Genomic DNA, 15521 nt, shown 5'->3' with positions numbered 1-15521 from the left:
CCAGTCGCAGGTTTAAAAGTAGTGTAATCGAAATCGGTTGCGGGTTCGATTCCCAATCGAGGAAATTAAATATTTTCATTGAGCTCCGCCAGCTCAATACCAAATGCCTGTAGAATTCAGCGGAAAGTTGTGAACGAAAACAAGATATTACTTTTCACTATTCTCTTATTGAAAGACATCATGTGAATTTATACTAAAACGCTGTAATTTGTACAAATTTTCATAATACATACACTATTCATATCTCCATCTGTTCCAGTTACACATTTAAATGTTAGTCGCTTGCGCAAAATATTATGAAACTAATATATGACAAGATATTTTGCTCCCATTTCGTACACTTCGTCCTCTTGACATTCATTTTTTACATTTATTACTTGAATTTATTTTGTGTGTTCTTATTAATATGATCGTTTGTAAATTTGTAGAGATCTAAGTAGTTGCTATGATTTTAATTTTCATCTTTGTACAATTTTCATATTTTTGCGAGAAAAAATATTTTATTTCATACATTAGGCTATTAGTTATTTCGGTTACCACGTGCGTGACGTGCTTAAATTGAAATAACTAAAAGTTATGTACTCAAAGAGTCCAAGAAAACTCTGGTTGCAGATGCGTGCAGTTGGTTCCAGTGCAATAGAAATTATCCTAGACAGGTATAGCGTATAGGTAGAAGGTACCTAGTGTTTAGACGAAAAAAGCCGAAATTTCATTGAATTTTCATCGATATTATATAATTAGATATTATTATTATCAATTATAGTAAGTTGTTCCAATTTCCAATATATATTTAGACAAGAAATACAAAACTTGAGCGGCGCTCTGCCATATTTTGCGTCGTAAATCATGTGAACGTAAACAAAACCTTAATACGTTTGTTAGTGTAACTGAACCGGGATTATTGAAATTTCTTCATTCTTGGTATTTGTTAGTATCTACTTATCTATAAATAAATATCGAAAGTTCATTTGTAATTTTCAGGAAATTTCCAACCATAAGGTAAGATTTTAAGAAATTAGGTTCACACGGTATCTCTCATAAAGACGGGTAGACAGTGAACCTAGTGTTGAGACACTCAGGCATGGCCCAATTAGGAATATAGAATATTTTTTATGCATTTATATTTCTGCCATAAAAACGTTATTGATTCTTATTAATTACTAGCGGCCCGCCCGCGGCTTTGCCTGCGTGAACTATGTTATTATTAATTTATGTCTCCATGACTACGTCCTATAAGTAACTCCTATGCAAAATTTCAGATTCCTAGCACTTGTAGTTTCTGAGATTTCGTGATGAGTGAGTGACCTTTCGATTTTATATATATAGATAAGTGACTGCTACGTCGAACTATGTATCTAAAACAGTAAATTTCATAAAAATATTTTAATTATATAATTTCATAATAATATTATGTACACATAGTTTCGCTTCGAGATTATTTGGAAGGGAGTGTGGAATCAAATACTTTGACATATATTTGTTGTAAATTGGTAGTAGTTATTTTTTGTTACTTAACGTTTCCACAGTGCTCGTAATATAATACCTAAACCTATTCGAAAAAATAATAATTTAATTTTAAATATACAATGCAATTTTCATTGCATCTCAAGATCGATCTCAGAGTTAGAGAGCTATTTATAAATTGCTAAGAGATTTCCCAAAATTTCAACTAGAACGGGATTTTACTTTTTATAATTTACACAAATTAAGTTATAGGTATTCGATAGTCATTCATATAATAATAGTTCTTGGAGCCAGTTCCTACTTTATAGAGCATGTTTTCTATCACATATAAGTACGTAGATTCTGTGTTTGTAATAAAAAAGGGAAAATCAATAAATAGAACATTAAGAAAAATAATTTACTTCAAGTAAACATTACATTCACCATTGGGTTGTTACGTTAACATCGTGAAGGAAAGAAAAACACTCTTTGATTGTTTACAAGCTATCAATTGAAGATATATTTTTTTCAACGGCATATATTTTTTGTAACGTAGGCACATTTAGTATAATTTTCTGATTTTGAAAGACTAATTAATTTAAAGTGGAAGCACGATGGTTGTGATGTTGATTATTCTTTGGGAAATAACTATGCTTAAGATATTTTAATTTCCCCATTCTAGTAGGCAAAACGCGAAAAGCCTGAAGCTGTTCTTCTATATTCAGTATTTGCCTGTCAGGCTCTGGTCAGGCAAAATGTACCGTTGTTTTCCGCCAATGTCGCTGGCGGAATATATAACGAATTAATATATCGAATAAAAATAAGTAAAATAAACATAGGCACACTTTTCCTCAAAAAAATCGACGGCTTAACAAAAATAAAACAAAATTAAGAAATAAAACTTTCACAACTTTAGATTTATCGCTGTCTTATGTATGGTTTATTTATATAATTTATAGGATCACATTTAATTTGTTTGTCCTATGATTTTACGAGCAGCTAATCGCAGGGCGAGGCTCTTCATAATATTTTAGACTGTGATATAGAATTTTAATGTGTGTAACCTTGAGAGAGATAGAGATTTATTGAGATTGGACGTCATCGTGGCGCAGTAGGGAAGTTTAGAGAGAGCACCACTTGCGGGTCGTGGGTTCGTGGTTCTGTTGAAGTAAAAATAATATTCATATCTCTGGTCCAGTATATAAAATGCAGTGTATCTGCTTTTTTATCTATTTAATAATCTGATGAATTTAAGTTTTATATACTTAAAGACTTTTTATGTACAAACTAGCTGAGGCCGTAGTGGCGCAGGAGCAAAAACGTGCGACTGTAAACACGACAGGTAGTGGGTGCGATTCCCATTCGAGGAATATTTTAATATTTTCATCTTGCTCTGGTAAGAAGATAAAGCGTGGCGTTGACTTCTCCAACTCAAGACGCAATGTCTACGGAATTCAGATGAAAGTGTGGAAAGGAAGTGTTCTAATGGGAACGGAATGTCTTAACACTAGGTTCCCAGGTCCCTCTACCCTTCTATGTTTAGGATACAGAGTTAAGTTAAAGAAAAGAGCAGAAAAGACTTCAAATGTTCAAATATTATGGCAAGAAACATTTTGAATAACATGATGAAAATTGTGAGTTATCTAAACATCTATATTAATTTAAGCCATCGATTATGTAAAATATGTATTTTGATGAAACGACTAGAAAATTTATTAGTAAACAGAAAATGTAATCAATAGTAAAATATTTAGGATGTTTATTTTTTCAATATCTGACATCGACTGTGACAAATGGACCGACAAAGTTATATTTCACTAGAAATTCGTAAATATATAATGAGTATAAAGTTTATTTAGGCACATCTTGTCAAATATAAGCGTTATTTATCGCATTTTCTCTAGCTGGAAATTAATCTTAACAATTTTAATTCGAAAAATTCAGAAGAATGAAGCTAGTTGTGACAGCATGAGTTCAGTTCAGAATACGGTCATTTATTAGTTTTCTGCAGAGTAGGGGGTAGAGTAGTAGGGTAGAGCTAGAGATATCTCCAACTATACCACAGCCATGAATGAAAATGGTTCATTGTTCCAGATGATGATGAAACTCATAGCCCTCTCTTTGCAGTCAGAACTCACTGCACCACGTTGACTTTCGTCCCCCTGAGTGGGAATTGAAACTTCAAAAGGTTTTATAGTCAGACCTAGATATTTACATTCAATAATAAATGAAAATTAAATTATGAAATAGAATTAAATTACGACTGGAAATAGTTTTTGGTAATTTTTTATAAGTTTTTGTGCAATCATGTCACATTTCTATGCCACAAACATAAAGCATGAAAGTTTGTTTTTGATCGCACATTACAATTATCGTAGTTGGCGGTCACTTCAAACGAACCAATATATAAAACAGTTTCCATGATTTATTTAAATATGTAACACCAAATTTCCGACGTCCAAATGGCGTCTTCCTCATTATTTCGTTTGTTCTTTATTCGTTATTTATTGACATGGAAATAATAATATTTCAATGAATGTAGACCAAATGTGCTGCGATTGAGAAATCAAAAATATCTATATGTAAGCTTATAGTTTTTAGAATATTTTTAGGGTTCTGTACCTCAAAAGGAAAAAGCGGAAAGTCAAATCAATCAAGAGTGTTTATGCATCGTTTTTACTGAATTTTGTATGAAATTCAGCGAATAACCTATAACTGAAAACGTACATCATTTAAAAAATCATTATAAAGTTATATTTATAGTTCATTTCATAAAAAATGAGTGCATACGCCAGAACATTTAAGTTTTTCAGATTTATTCGCCGCGTAGTAATAACCTATAGGATATTTCTCGTAGATATACGACCATGAAATTTTGAATAAGTGAGAACTTCCAGTACAAATAAAGTAAACGAAAAAATCGAAAAATGGTACAATGTGTTTACATTACAGATAAAAACAAGTTTACATTTGCAGTTCATTTCATACAAAATGAGTGCTTAACTTAAATTTTTTATAACTTGTATTTCCCATTGACCTACAGTTCTGTTGACCTACAGTTCGACTCATACTTCACTCGTTTTTTCTTATTTTACTTTAAATTTTGTTGCGCACAGTGTCAGAATGCAAACGCGATAGTTTTGGGTTCAATTCTCATTCTCTTTTATATAACCAAATATTTAATCATACCTATACATCCATGACTTCAGATCAACTCTTCCTGTTACACATTCAAACGAACCCACTACTTACGTCAGTCAAAAATATATACACATTAATACTGTTATTATGAGATCCCATATACGAGTGTACGACATTGATTGACGCTGATTGTAATTATCAATTTGGAAGGCTGCCTACAGCGGTCCAGCCCTAAGCTATCTCATTTACATTTTATATTTACTAGTTAGTGTTCTTCCAATAAGCGTCGATGTTAATTTTTTTAGGTTTATATATTTGTTATCTAATTTCATTGGATTGAGACCACCTTGGCGCACGCGGCGGTCATGGTTTCGATTTTCAATCGAGGAAATTAGTTATTTTCATTGCCCCGCTCTAGCAAAAAGAAAAGCATTTGATAATTGGGCGGAAAGTGGGGAACGGAGTGCCTTAATACTAGGACAGATAGTATTTTTTTTTCACCTATGTACATATATTATTTATTTTATTTTATTTTGAAGAGATGTCAACTCATGACGTTACAGTATTAAAACTATACCATAAGGGAAGCTTGATATATCAAGTAATCCATATTTAACAATAAAAACATTAGAGTGACAGTAGAATATTTTATTATCTGTTTGAAAGTTAAACACATGAAAAATAGTGTTGTACCATTAAATCATTTTACACGTCATTAATTATCGACAAAATACAGTTTCCTAGGCGCGCTGACACACGCCGGCCGTCAAATTGTCAACGGGCGGAAACGGCGCCATTACATACACATATATATACGGTACATAGAAAATATCGGCGCATTTAGATTTCTTGTAATAAAAAACAGTTTATATAAAATTTGTAGGAAGTATCTGATTTTTAGTTATTTTTTAATGATGCATAGATATAAATATATAGATTATATGTGACAGTCATTAGTGTAGATTGTAGACTTAAGCCCTTTATTTTCATATATACTCAACAAACTTTTAACTTTTAATTTCTGGGTGACTGACAGACAATGAACAGCCGGAAGGCTGAAAGAAAAGAACACTGAAATTTAATATTTAAATTCCATAAAAAGAGTAAGGAACACTGATAGACACATTTCGAGATATAGAATCATATCGAGCTTATGCTCATTACATTAATCTTATTAATGTTTTATGTTGAAAAAAGCGTATTTTAAGTTTTTTAAACTATTATTTTTTAAGGACCATATTGATATTGAAAGCAATATCTTGTTAACAAAAATATCCCGAATCACTCGTCGTCATGTAACGGCACCTTAATTTAAATGTGAAGGCGCGTCCACCGAGCTGCCAACTATTTTTATGATTTTTAATGACAAAACTATCTCATAAACAGAACATTTTATATATTTTATAAATTCAGCCGCGTTTATGTTTATATCCAGCGACACGGGCCCGAGACGTAATAACGACGTCACGACGTAATAGCACTCATAATTTAGATGGAGTAACTTATGGATTCAGAAATACGTGGTGATATTCTGTTGAAATATTCTAATTTATGGCATACTTAGTTGAATATAAGAAATCAATTCTTTTTCGTAAATTGAAATTTATTTTGCTCATTTTATTTTGAATTGTGAAATTCATAAAAATAAAATGTAAATTGTAAAACAAACATATCGATAGGAAATAAAAAATTTCGTTCTAATTTATCAATAGAACTAATGGTTAAACTTGATACGGATATGAAAATAATGTATAAATTAAAAATATTAAGACCTAAAAAGTCAATTTAATATTGAATATTTATTTAACATAATTATCAGTATATTTAGAAAAAAATGGTTGATTATTTACACACATATTTGAAAAATCGTAATTTAAATCTTTTGGGGAAGTCTCATAGAAATCAGTTCCCGGACAAACAGATCGACATAAAGAGATATAAATATATAGTATCGTGTAAATAACTACATAAATGCACTTGGAAAATGTGATTATTTTGAAATCACGGATATTAGGCTTCAATTTTCTTTAAAAAATATAGATATTTAAGGGTTCGTCACTCACCAAACCCACCGTATAAACAATATTAAATTTCACAACAATTAATAAACTACAGTACAGCTAACATAACAAAAAAAAACATGCCCAATATATAATCACACTCCACACTATAATACAATCCAAGCTTACTATTTGAAGAGTTGGAGGTATAGCACCTAAATGGCTTTTATGTCTGGACTCTGGAACTCTATCGTTGGTGGCAACGAGAAGGAAGTTAACTGGAACGACGTATCCGTATTCTATTTCGATAACAAAAAGAAATATTTCTCAGTGTCAGAAGTTGATAAAGAGGTCGAGCCTATAGTGTTTTCTGAAGCTCATAAGATAACGTTCAACAAAACTGGTTTAGGACTATCCTATACGCCGCTTAATTTCATCACCATTTACCACATAGATACGAGAAAAGGTTGGTTATTGAGATGTTAGGGGAAAATACTTTTATGATTGGTTTATTTTATAGATTATATTTTTTGTAATTTAAGGATATATTTTAATTCCAGGATACATTTCAATAAATTAAGAATAATTCCTTATTTACATTATAGTAATTGACGAATCAATTTTAATACCTCATGTTTGCATCCAACTTATATTAATAGTCTTGTTTTTTCCTTTTTCCCTATATGAATAATTTTGTTTTATATTATTATAGTGATTACAATCCAAATATATTATTTTCCAGCGGAAGTAAAGATGCCAAGCGGCCACGTTGATCAGCCCGTGATTGAGGACAACCGGGATGGTACAGTCAGCATCAAGTACGATCCTCGGGAGGAAGGTGTTCACGAACTTTATGTAAAATATAATGGGGAACACGTACAAGGTAATTAATTAAATAATATTTATGAAATTTCATACATAAGTTTTAATTTTCACGGGTTTATGCACATTAACGAAAAATATGTTTTTACTTAAAAATATTTCTTTTGAAAGCATGGATTGTCGTTTTATTTCTAGAAACCGTGAACGTGTGTAGTAGTGTGTCTTAGTAGTTAAAGTCTTCGATAAATTCCAAGAGGCGCGTGTTCGAATCCCATCCATTAGTTAACATTTTTATATGTTCACCAAGAAAAAGTAGTATTCATATATTCTTAAACAGAAATACTCTTAATATTAAGATTTAATCTTATATCTGGTCTAGGATCACCTTACAAGTTCCACGTGGACGCCATCTCCTCGGGCTACGTGACGGCGTACGGCCCTGGTCTCATCAACGGCGTGAGCGGGGAGCCTAGCCAGTTCACTATCAGCACCAAGGGTGCCGGTGCTGGTGGTTTGTCCATGGCTGTTGAGGGTCCCAGCAAAGCTGAGGTGATTTTCTTCATGTACTGTTGTAACGTTGATATGAACTACGTAGTGTGATTGGAATGTGTCAGAAAAAAGCCGAATGATTGAGAACATTAATGAAATTTAGTTAACTTATGTTTAGAATATTTTCCATCAGGAAGTATTAAGTAAGTAAGTAAGTATTAAGTTCGACAAGAACCACTAGCTATATCGTGATGAATGAAATTTTTTCACCCCGTTATATTTCGGGCGATACATATGCACTATGCGCCGTCTTTAATTTTAGAAAGCTTTTTTTCAAATCGTTTCATTTAAAGGACAAAAACCAATGAAAAAGCTTAATTTTTTAAAATATATCACAATTAGGAGAACTATTAATGGAACTTTGTACGATTATATGCGGAGAAAAGTGGGAACATTTTTCTTTTTATAAATGTAAAAATAATAATTTCAGATCACCTGCCACGACAACAAAGACGGCACTGTCGCAGTGTCGTACCTCCCCACAGCTCCCGGAGAGTACAAAATCTCCGTGAGGTTCGGAGATAAGCACATTAAGGGATCACCTTTCCTTGCCAAAGTTAGTAGACTAAAAGACAAATTATAATCTTATGTCAAGATTTAATTAAAGCTTTATTATAAGAAATTAATATGTTGGAGTACTTTTAGTTTGATGCTTTCTCAGGATTTGACCCTCACCCGTTCTCACCCGCACCCCATTCGTGTCAAAGTTTCTAAGATACGCAGGTAGTAATCTGGCTACGATAAAAACGTATATTACACGTTTTCTAAAAAAAATATATTTCCTAAGTGTGGAATAACACTTCAACAGTGTACTTTTGGTTTGATGCTATAGAGTCTTAGATAAGCCTGTCTCTACAATATGTTTCTGAAGTAAAATTTCTTATTTAACTAATATTTAAATGTGTTTTTATTCAGGTTACAGGTGAAGGTCGTAAGAGAAATCAGATCTCTGTTGGTAGCTGTAGCGAGGTGACTCTACCAGGAAAAGTTAATGACAATGACATCAGAAGCCTCAACGCTTCTATTCAGGTAGTTCTGCACCATAATTTAAATATTAATTTATTCATTACGGTCGTAGCGCAGGGGTACAAGCGTGTGACTGTCAACACGACAGGTTGTGGGCTCGATTCCTACGCAAGAAAATGAAATACTGAATATTTTTATTTACTGGCTCTGGTAATGAAACTTGCGAGGCGTTGTATTCCGCCACTCTACACTCAATGCCTCCAGGATACGGCGGAAAGTGGGGAATGGAAGTGTCATAATAAGACCATTCCTACAATACGCAGTTTATTAACAATGGGTTCCCAGTTCCACCTACTCTGTCAATTGCGAGAGAAATTCTAAAAAATACACATGGGTACTCAGTTCTTACTCACGAGGTTAGTTATGTTGTCCTCTGTGTAGTAAATTTTAAAATATTTAATATGTTTTATTTGTTATGTTAACTTAATTATATTCACTATGTAATATTCGTTTTAGGCACCTTCTGGTCTTGAAGAGCCTTGCTTCCTAAAACGCCTGCCCTCTGGCAACATTGGTATCAGTTTCACGCCTCGTGAGGCTGGACAACACATCGTGTCCGTTAAGAAGATGGGTGTGCATATTCAGAATTCTCCATTCAACATCACCGTCCAAGAACAGGAAGTTGGAGACGCTAAAAAAGTTAAGGTACGTAGAATTTGAACAATTCGAAGACTTAACTAGACTATCAATTGTCCGGTACTCAAACATTTGACTAATACCAACCGTATGATTGTATGGGAAACATACGGTTGGTATTAGATGGGATGGGATTGTAAAAATGGTATTTGACTCCATACCATTATGTAATGCAATCATAAGTGGTCAGCGTGTATGTAGCAGAGGACAGAGACATATTCGTTTTTTTATTTTTCGTACACTGTAGCAGCTAGATGGCACGAGCTGAAAACGCGACCAATGGGGGTTCGATTTCCACTCGGGGAAATTAATTATTGGAACGAAGTTCCTTATGGCAGGCTTGGAAGGGATAGGGATTTCGCTGCGTGACCGAACTGAAAAAAATGTGATAGTAAAACCGTAAGAAAAATGCGTGGAATAAAATCGTTAAATGAGACGTGCGCAGGCGCGACAGTCGCATACACAGACGAGTAGTGTATAGTACCTTTCTCTTTCTCCCTCTTTCTTTTGGGGTGGAGTGGTAATAGAAAGAGGAGGGATGTGAGTTAAAATTATTTTTATTTCTATTTTTCTATTCTATATCTATGTAATTTTATGTTGTCAAACAAAAATAAAGAGACATAAGTTAAATTACTCAGGCGAGAAAAAGGGCTTTTTAAAAATTATTTATTTAATTTTATAAACAACCTTTCTGTTTTAAAGCAAGTTGAAGACAGAGAATCTTTATTAAAATTTTATATAATTCAAAACAGTTAAATCAGCAAAATACTAAAACACTATTGTTCGATTCCGCGAGGTGCAAGTGCGGCGTCATCGGAATGTATCCTTATGCTTATGTAACTCCTCCCTCCTTAAGATGGAAGCTGGTCCTGCAGGTTCCTGAAGCGTCCTCGCTGCTGGTTTCCTCCGGGACTCTGGGAAAATGCTCGTAGATTTTCCAAAAATAACATTTATTATAGTAGTATATAATAATCATAGATAAGCTTGAAACAGCCAGGATAATACTCTATTTCTTTATTTTCTCCTCTTCTTCTAGGGTTTGGATATTATATGCAAGTTGATGTATATAATCGAGAGGTATATATTCTAAATCCTTCTTTAGGTAAGAGTACCCTTCGTTACCAAGTATAAGGGTTGGAATGAGAAATAATTGTTAGGTTATATTTATTATTAGAAATGGAAGGAATTTCTAGGATGGAAATTAGGAAATATTCTGTACTATATGCTTTCATCATAATAGACACTTTGATTTATTTATTTGAATAGGTTTAATGTTTACAAAATTAAAAACTACATATATTTTTTATGAATTAATAAATGTCCTTATTATAATTATAATTATTAGTATCGAATTATTATCGAAACTAAACCATTTATAATACTATGTCTAACTCTAGGAATATGAATAATATATCTTTTTTTTTGTTTTTTATAAGTAAATCTAACTTATATTCTATTTTATTTCTATAAACCTTATATATCCTTTAAGATTAAGTATTCTCGCATACAACAAAATAAGTTCTTTAAAATAATTATATATTATTATATATAGTATTTATTTGTATGTAAAATTATTATATATAATATTTTTCTGTATGTAGAACTATTATATATAATATTTATTCGTTATTAAGTAAGTAAAAGCAAGGTTAAACATATCATTTTGTTTAAGAGTTATTCTTTAATTAATAAAATCTAAATAATAATAATATAATAAAATTCCATTATGTATGGGATGTAGGGTTATTTTGGCTCTTGTGTAGAACACGAGAGACCTGAAATAAGATTAGGCCTTCGTAGCAATTTATAACGAACTCTATTAGAATTAGAGTTTGGATGATTTTTTATAATCTCCTTTATATAGTAAGGGTGCAAATTAATTATCTTATACGGACCTTTGAAATCTGGTATGGCTTTATCTCTGAGCGTCGTCTTAGCTACTTGCTCATAGACTGTTCCACCTGCCTTATGTGGTTTTCTTATGTACTTCCTTAAAGATGATACTATTTTCTTCTTGGTATTATTTACTTTGGTAAATACGTCTTTTACCAATGTCCTAGTATTAGTTAATCTATTGTATACTCTGTATTTCGAGCTGGGTGTTATGTTAGGGTTAAACTGCCTAACTTGTCTGTCATTATCATTATATTTAATTAGTAAACCTTTATTTTCGTTATCTGTTTGGGAATGGTTAGTGTACATCGAGTTATTAGGAACAATAGTACCGATACTCGTACTGTCAGTCTCTGATGTGAGAATCTTATGTCTGTCATTGTCAGGCTCTATGTTGTTATCGTTATTATTACTAGATACAAGGGGTACCTGCGCTACGTTTTCACTAGTTTGTGCACTTAAATCTTGGGATATACTGTCAATTATATTGTCGACTTTATTATTATTAGAATTTACGGTAATTTTAATGAAATATCTCACAAAAATGTAGAATCATTATCAGATTCTACATTTTTGTGAGATATTTCATTCATAGGAAAGGCGTCGGCTTTTATATTTTGTTTGCCTTTTTTATATATAACATTATATGGTCGTAACTTAAATGTACCTATGTTACATATGGTTCGTCCTTCTGAATTGGTATTAATGACTTTAGTTATAAATTTTCCATTTTTAACATTAATAATAGCAGCAGGGGATGTTAATCCCTTAGACCAAATATAGTCGTCGTAGATATAAAATCCGTCAGTATAGTTTGTTTTTAACGTGATAAGTTTTTCACACTTTGGTTCTATTTTTATAAGTTTCTTATTATAGTCGAAATAAATAGGTATGTCGGCTGTCGCTGTATGTAATATTTTATTTTTCAAATTAATGTCGCTAGATAATGATTTTAATAAATCTAGACCTATAAGTCCTTTGTATTTAGGGTCGAAATCAAAAATAAGGAATTTATGAAGAATATCACTATTAAAGATTGGGGGTAAGGGTAAATTCACTACATGACTATGCTGTGTTGTCGCATGGGCTGTTTTTATTTCAAATGGTTCATATTCTACAAGATTTTGAAAAATAGAATTAAATATAACTTCTGATGAAATAAGGGATCTAGAAGCTCCTGTGTCAATTAAAAACTTACCTTTAAATTCGGGAATTACTATGTAGGGTAAATGATCTTTATCATGATTATTTATTTTTACTATCTCTTTACGTCTGGGTCTATGCCTAACGTAAAATCCTGCTGGTTACTTATTTCGTCATTAACTGGTTCATAAGTATCCTGCTCGTCTGGTATATGTATATTATCATAATAATACTCACCTGGGGTGTAGTGTTGGGAATACTCATTGAGTTGTTGCTCCTGTGGCTCGTCTGTGTAGAAGAGTTGAGTTCCTCCACTGCGAACTGCGGCTTCTCTGGTTTATTTGTTGACCTCATAGTTACATCTGATATTTTTTGGGGTGGATTTATTTGCTGGTGAGGGATGTTACCTCTATGATTAATAAAAGGTCTATAATTACCTGGGGATTGTCGGTTGGTTAATCTAAATTGTGAATTTGGAAATGGAATAAAGTTTCTATGATTTTCTTTAACCTTACTTTGGGGGTTTTACATATTAAAATTATTATTAAATCTATTGTATGTGAGCTTAGCTTCTTCTTGCCTAGCTGCTACAATGGCTAGTTCTAATGTGGTAGGCCTGGCTAGACGCACACCTATTGAAATTTGAAAGTCTAATTGGTTCGTATATTGCTCTATAACCATGTTTTCATAATATTCTTTGTTACTATGTTTACCTACGGACAAAAGGGTGTCAAGTATGTCTCGAAGGCGTTTCCCAAAAGTTTCCGCGTCTTCTTTTTTATTACGTCGCGTTCGAGTTAGCTCTTGCATTAGTTGTATTTCGTTCCTAGGTTCACCTAATCTTCTAATCAAAGCGCGTTTAATCGCGTCCCACGAGTCTAGAGACTCTTCGTATGCTATTGCATCTATTGCGGCTCCACTGAGTCTACTTTTTATCAAACACACAATAGCGGGGTGGTGTTTCGCTGCGCCCTCTATTAATTTCAATATATTATCTACTTCTCTAATATAAAAATTCAACGTTTTTGAATTACCATCATAACGTGGCATAAAATCTGAAATTAACTTAAAACTAGAATTCTCGCAATTTTCAAAAGACATTTTATCTTTTAATCACGACTAACCTATTTAACAAAATAATTCAAACAAATAAAATATTTCAATTCAATATAATATTTATTAAAATAATATTTTATTATTTCATTTAATTATTTATTCATTATTTCATTTCATTTATTTATTATTTCATTTATTTATTATTTCATTTATTTATTATTTCTTTTCATTTATTATTTCATTTCATTTATTATTTCATTTATTTATTATTTCATTTCATTTATTTCATTTATTTATTACTCATAAACTTATTCAATAATAGTAAATGCCTATCGCGATTTGAGCTATATAGACAGATACAAAAATACGGAAGGAAATATAGCATAGGAACTTGGATAACAAGAGTACTCACCAAAGAAACCTCTGCATCTCCAACCGGGACTCAACTGCTTGGCAGAACCTCCGATGCTTAGGTGCTCCGCCGGTCTCGCCGTCGTAGATTCTTCTTAATAGATCGCGGTAATAACGATAGAAACCGTTCGCGGGCTTTAAGAGTTTGATTAAAGCCAAACACGCCGCGATCCTACCGACTGCGCCAGTTAAATTACTCAGGCGAGAAAAAGGCTTTTTAAAAATTATTTATTTAATTTTATAAACAACCTTTCTGTTTTAAAGCAAGTTGAAGACAGAGAATCTTTATTAAAATTTTATATAATTCAAAACAGTTAAATCAGCAAAATACTAAAACACTATTGTTCGATTCCGCGAGGTGCAAGTGCGGCGTCATCGGAATGTATCCTTATGCTTATGTAACTCATATTTTGTTATTTTAGTTGATAATTTGAATTACGATGTTTTTTTATTTTAAGTAATTTATTATTTCCTAAAATATTTTCCTAAATACTTTCTTGTACTTAAATAAAAACTAATCAGCAAAATTTAAGAGAATCAAGATTTTAAAAATTTAAAAAAAAATCAAGAAAACCTACAGAAAATTGAGCACGACTTTTTTGCAATTTGTGTCGATTCTACATTAGCCGAAGAAACTTCGTTCCTACCTGGTGTCCCACGACACCACATTAATATTTTTTATTGATTTCATTTTCCTCGCTCTCGTAAGTAGGAAATGCCTCGGAAATTCACTGGAAAATGCAGAGCGTAGTCACTTAACACTAGGTTCTCTCTGCCTACCGTTCTTTATTTAAAAAAACTAGAATGAATATATACATTTTTAGGTTTCCGGGACCGCCTTGAAAGAGGGCAAGACTCATGGTGAAAACACTTTCAGCGTGGACACGAGGAACGCTGGTTATGGTGGTCTTTCTCTTTCTATTGAAGGTACATTTTATAATTACTATATATTTTATATAAAAGGACTTTTTTATATATTTAATGGCATTGAATGTGTTGTGTTTAATGTTCAATATGTCGAAAACGTTATAACTTAAGATTATGCTGTAGGGGGGTTGAAATGGTAAAAAAATACCTCCTCTATTACCGGTATGTACCAGGTACCAGTTTGAATATCTATTTGCCAATCACCATAGTTCTGCCTCATTTTAACTATTTTGTTTTTTATAATTTATCAGAGGACACGCGATTGACTGTGGGCTCGACTCTCAGTAGGAGAATGAATTGTTTTTATTACTCTACTACTCTATAGCATTCAATGTCTTTAAAATTGGGAGGAAAATGAGAAAATCAGTATTTTAATACTAGGTTCCTTCTGCTTACCTGCTATGTGCGGGATACAGCATGAAGTTAAAATAATGTTACAAAAATAACATCCTAAATCTAAAAAATAGACTAAAA

General features: G+C 32.2%; 1 protein-coding gene across 7 annotated transcripts in view; it reads left to right on the top strand.

Annotated features, from left to right (window-relative positions):
• cher (filamin A protein cher) overlaps positions 1-15521 on the top strand; it is a 63728-nt gene that overhangs the window by 30763 nt on the left and 17444 nt on the right. For 6 of the 7 annotated variants that reach the window (XM_085201675.1, XM_085201677.1, XM_085201676.1 and 3 more), the window contains 6 exons: positions 7327-7467; positions 7786-7955; positions 8386-8511; positions 8871-8984; positions 9438-9626; positions 14945-15047. In XM_085201675.1, coding sequence (XP_085057801.1) covers positions 7327-7467; positions 7786-7955; positions 8386-8511; positions 8871-8984; positions 9438-9626; positions 14945-15047 — 843 coding nt within the window. Of the gene's footprint in view, positions 1-6697; positions 7051-7326; positions 7468-7785; positions 7956-8385; positions 8512-8870; positions 8985-9437; positions 9627-14944; positions 15048-15521 lie in introns of those variants that run through there. The other variant, XM_085201671.1, reaches the window with a different exon arrangement.

This window comes from Heliconius melpomene, chromosome 18 (genome assembly GCF_056956725.1).
Source record: "Heliconius melpomene rosina isolate 202511_hmr_F chromosome 18, ASM5695672v1, whole genome shotgun sequence".
Taxonomy (NCBI): Eukaryota; Metazoa; Arthropoda; class Insecta; order Lepidoptera; family Nymphalidae; genus Heliconius; species Heliconius melpomene.
The sequence above is the reverse complement of the archived record's forward strand: the minus strand, read 5'-3'. Positions and strand labels throughout refer to the sequence as shown.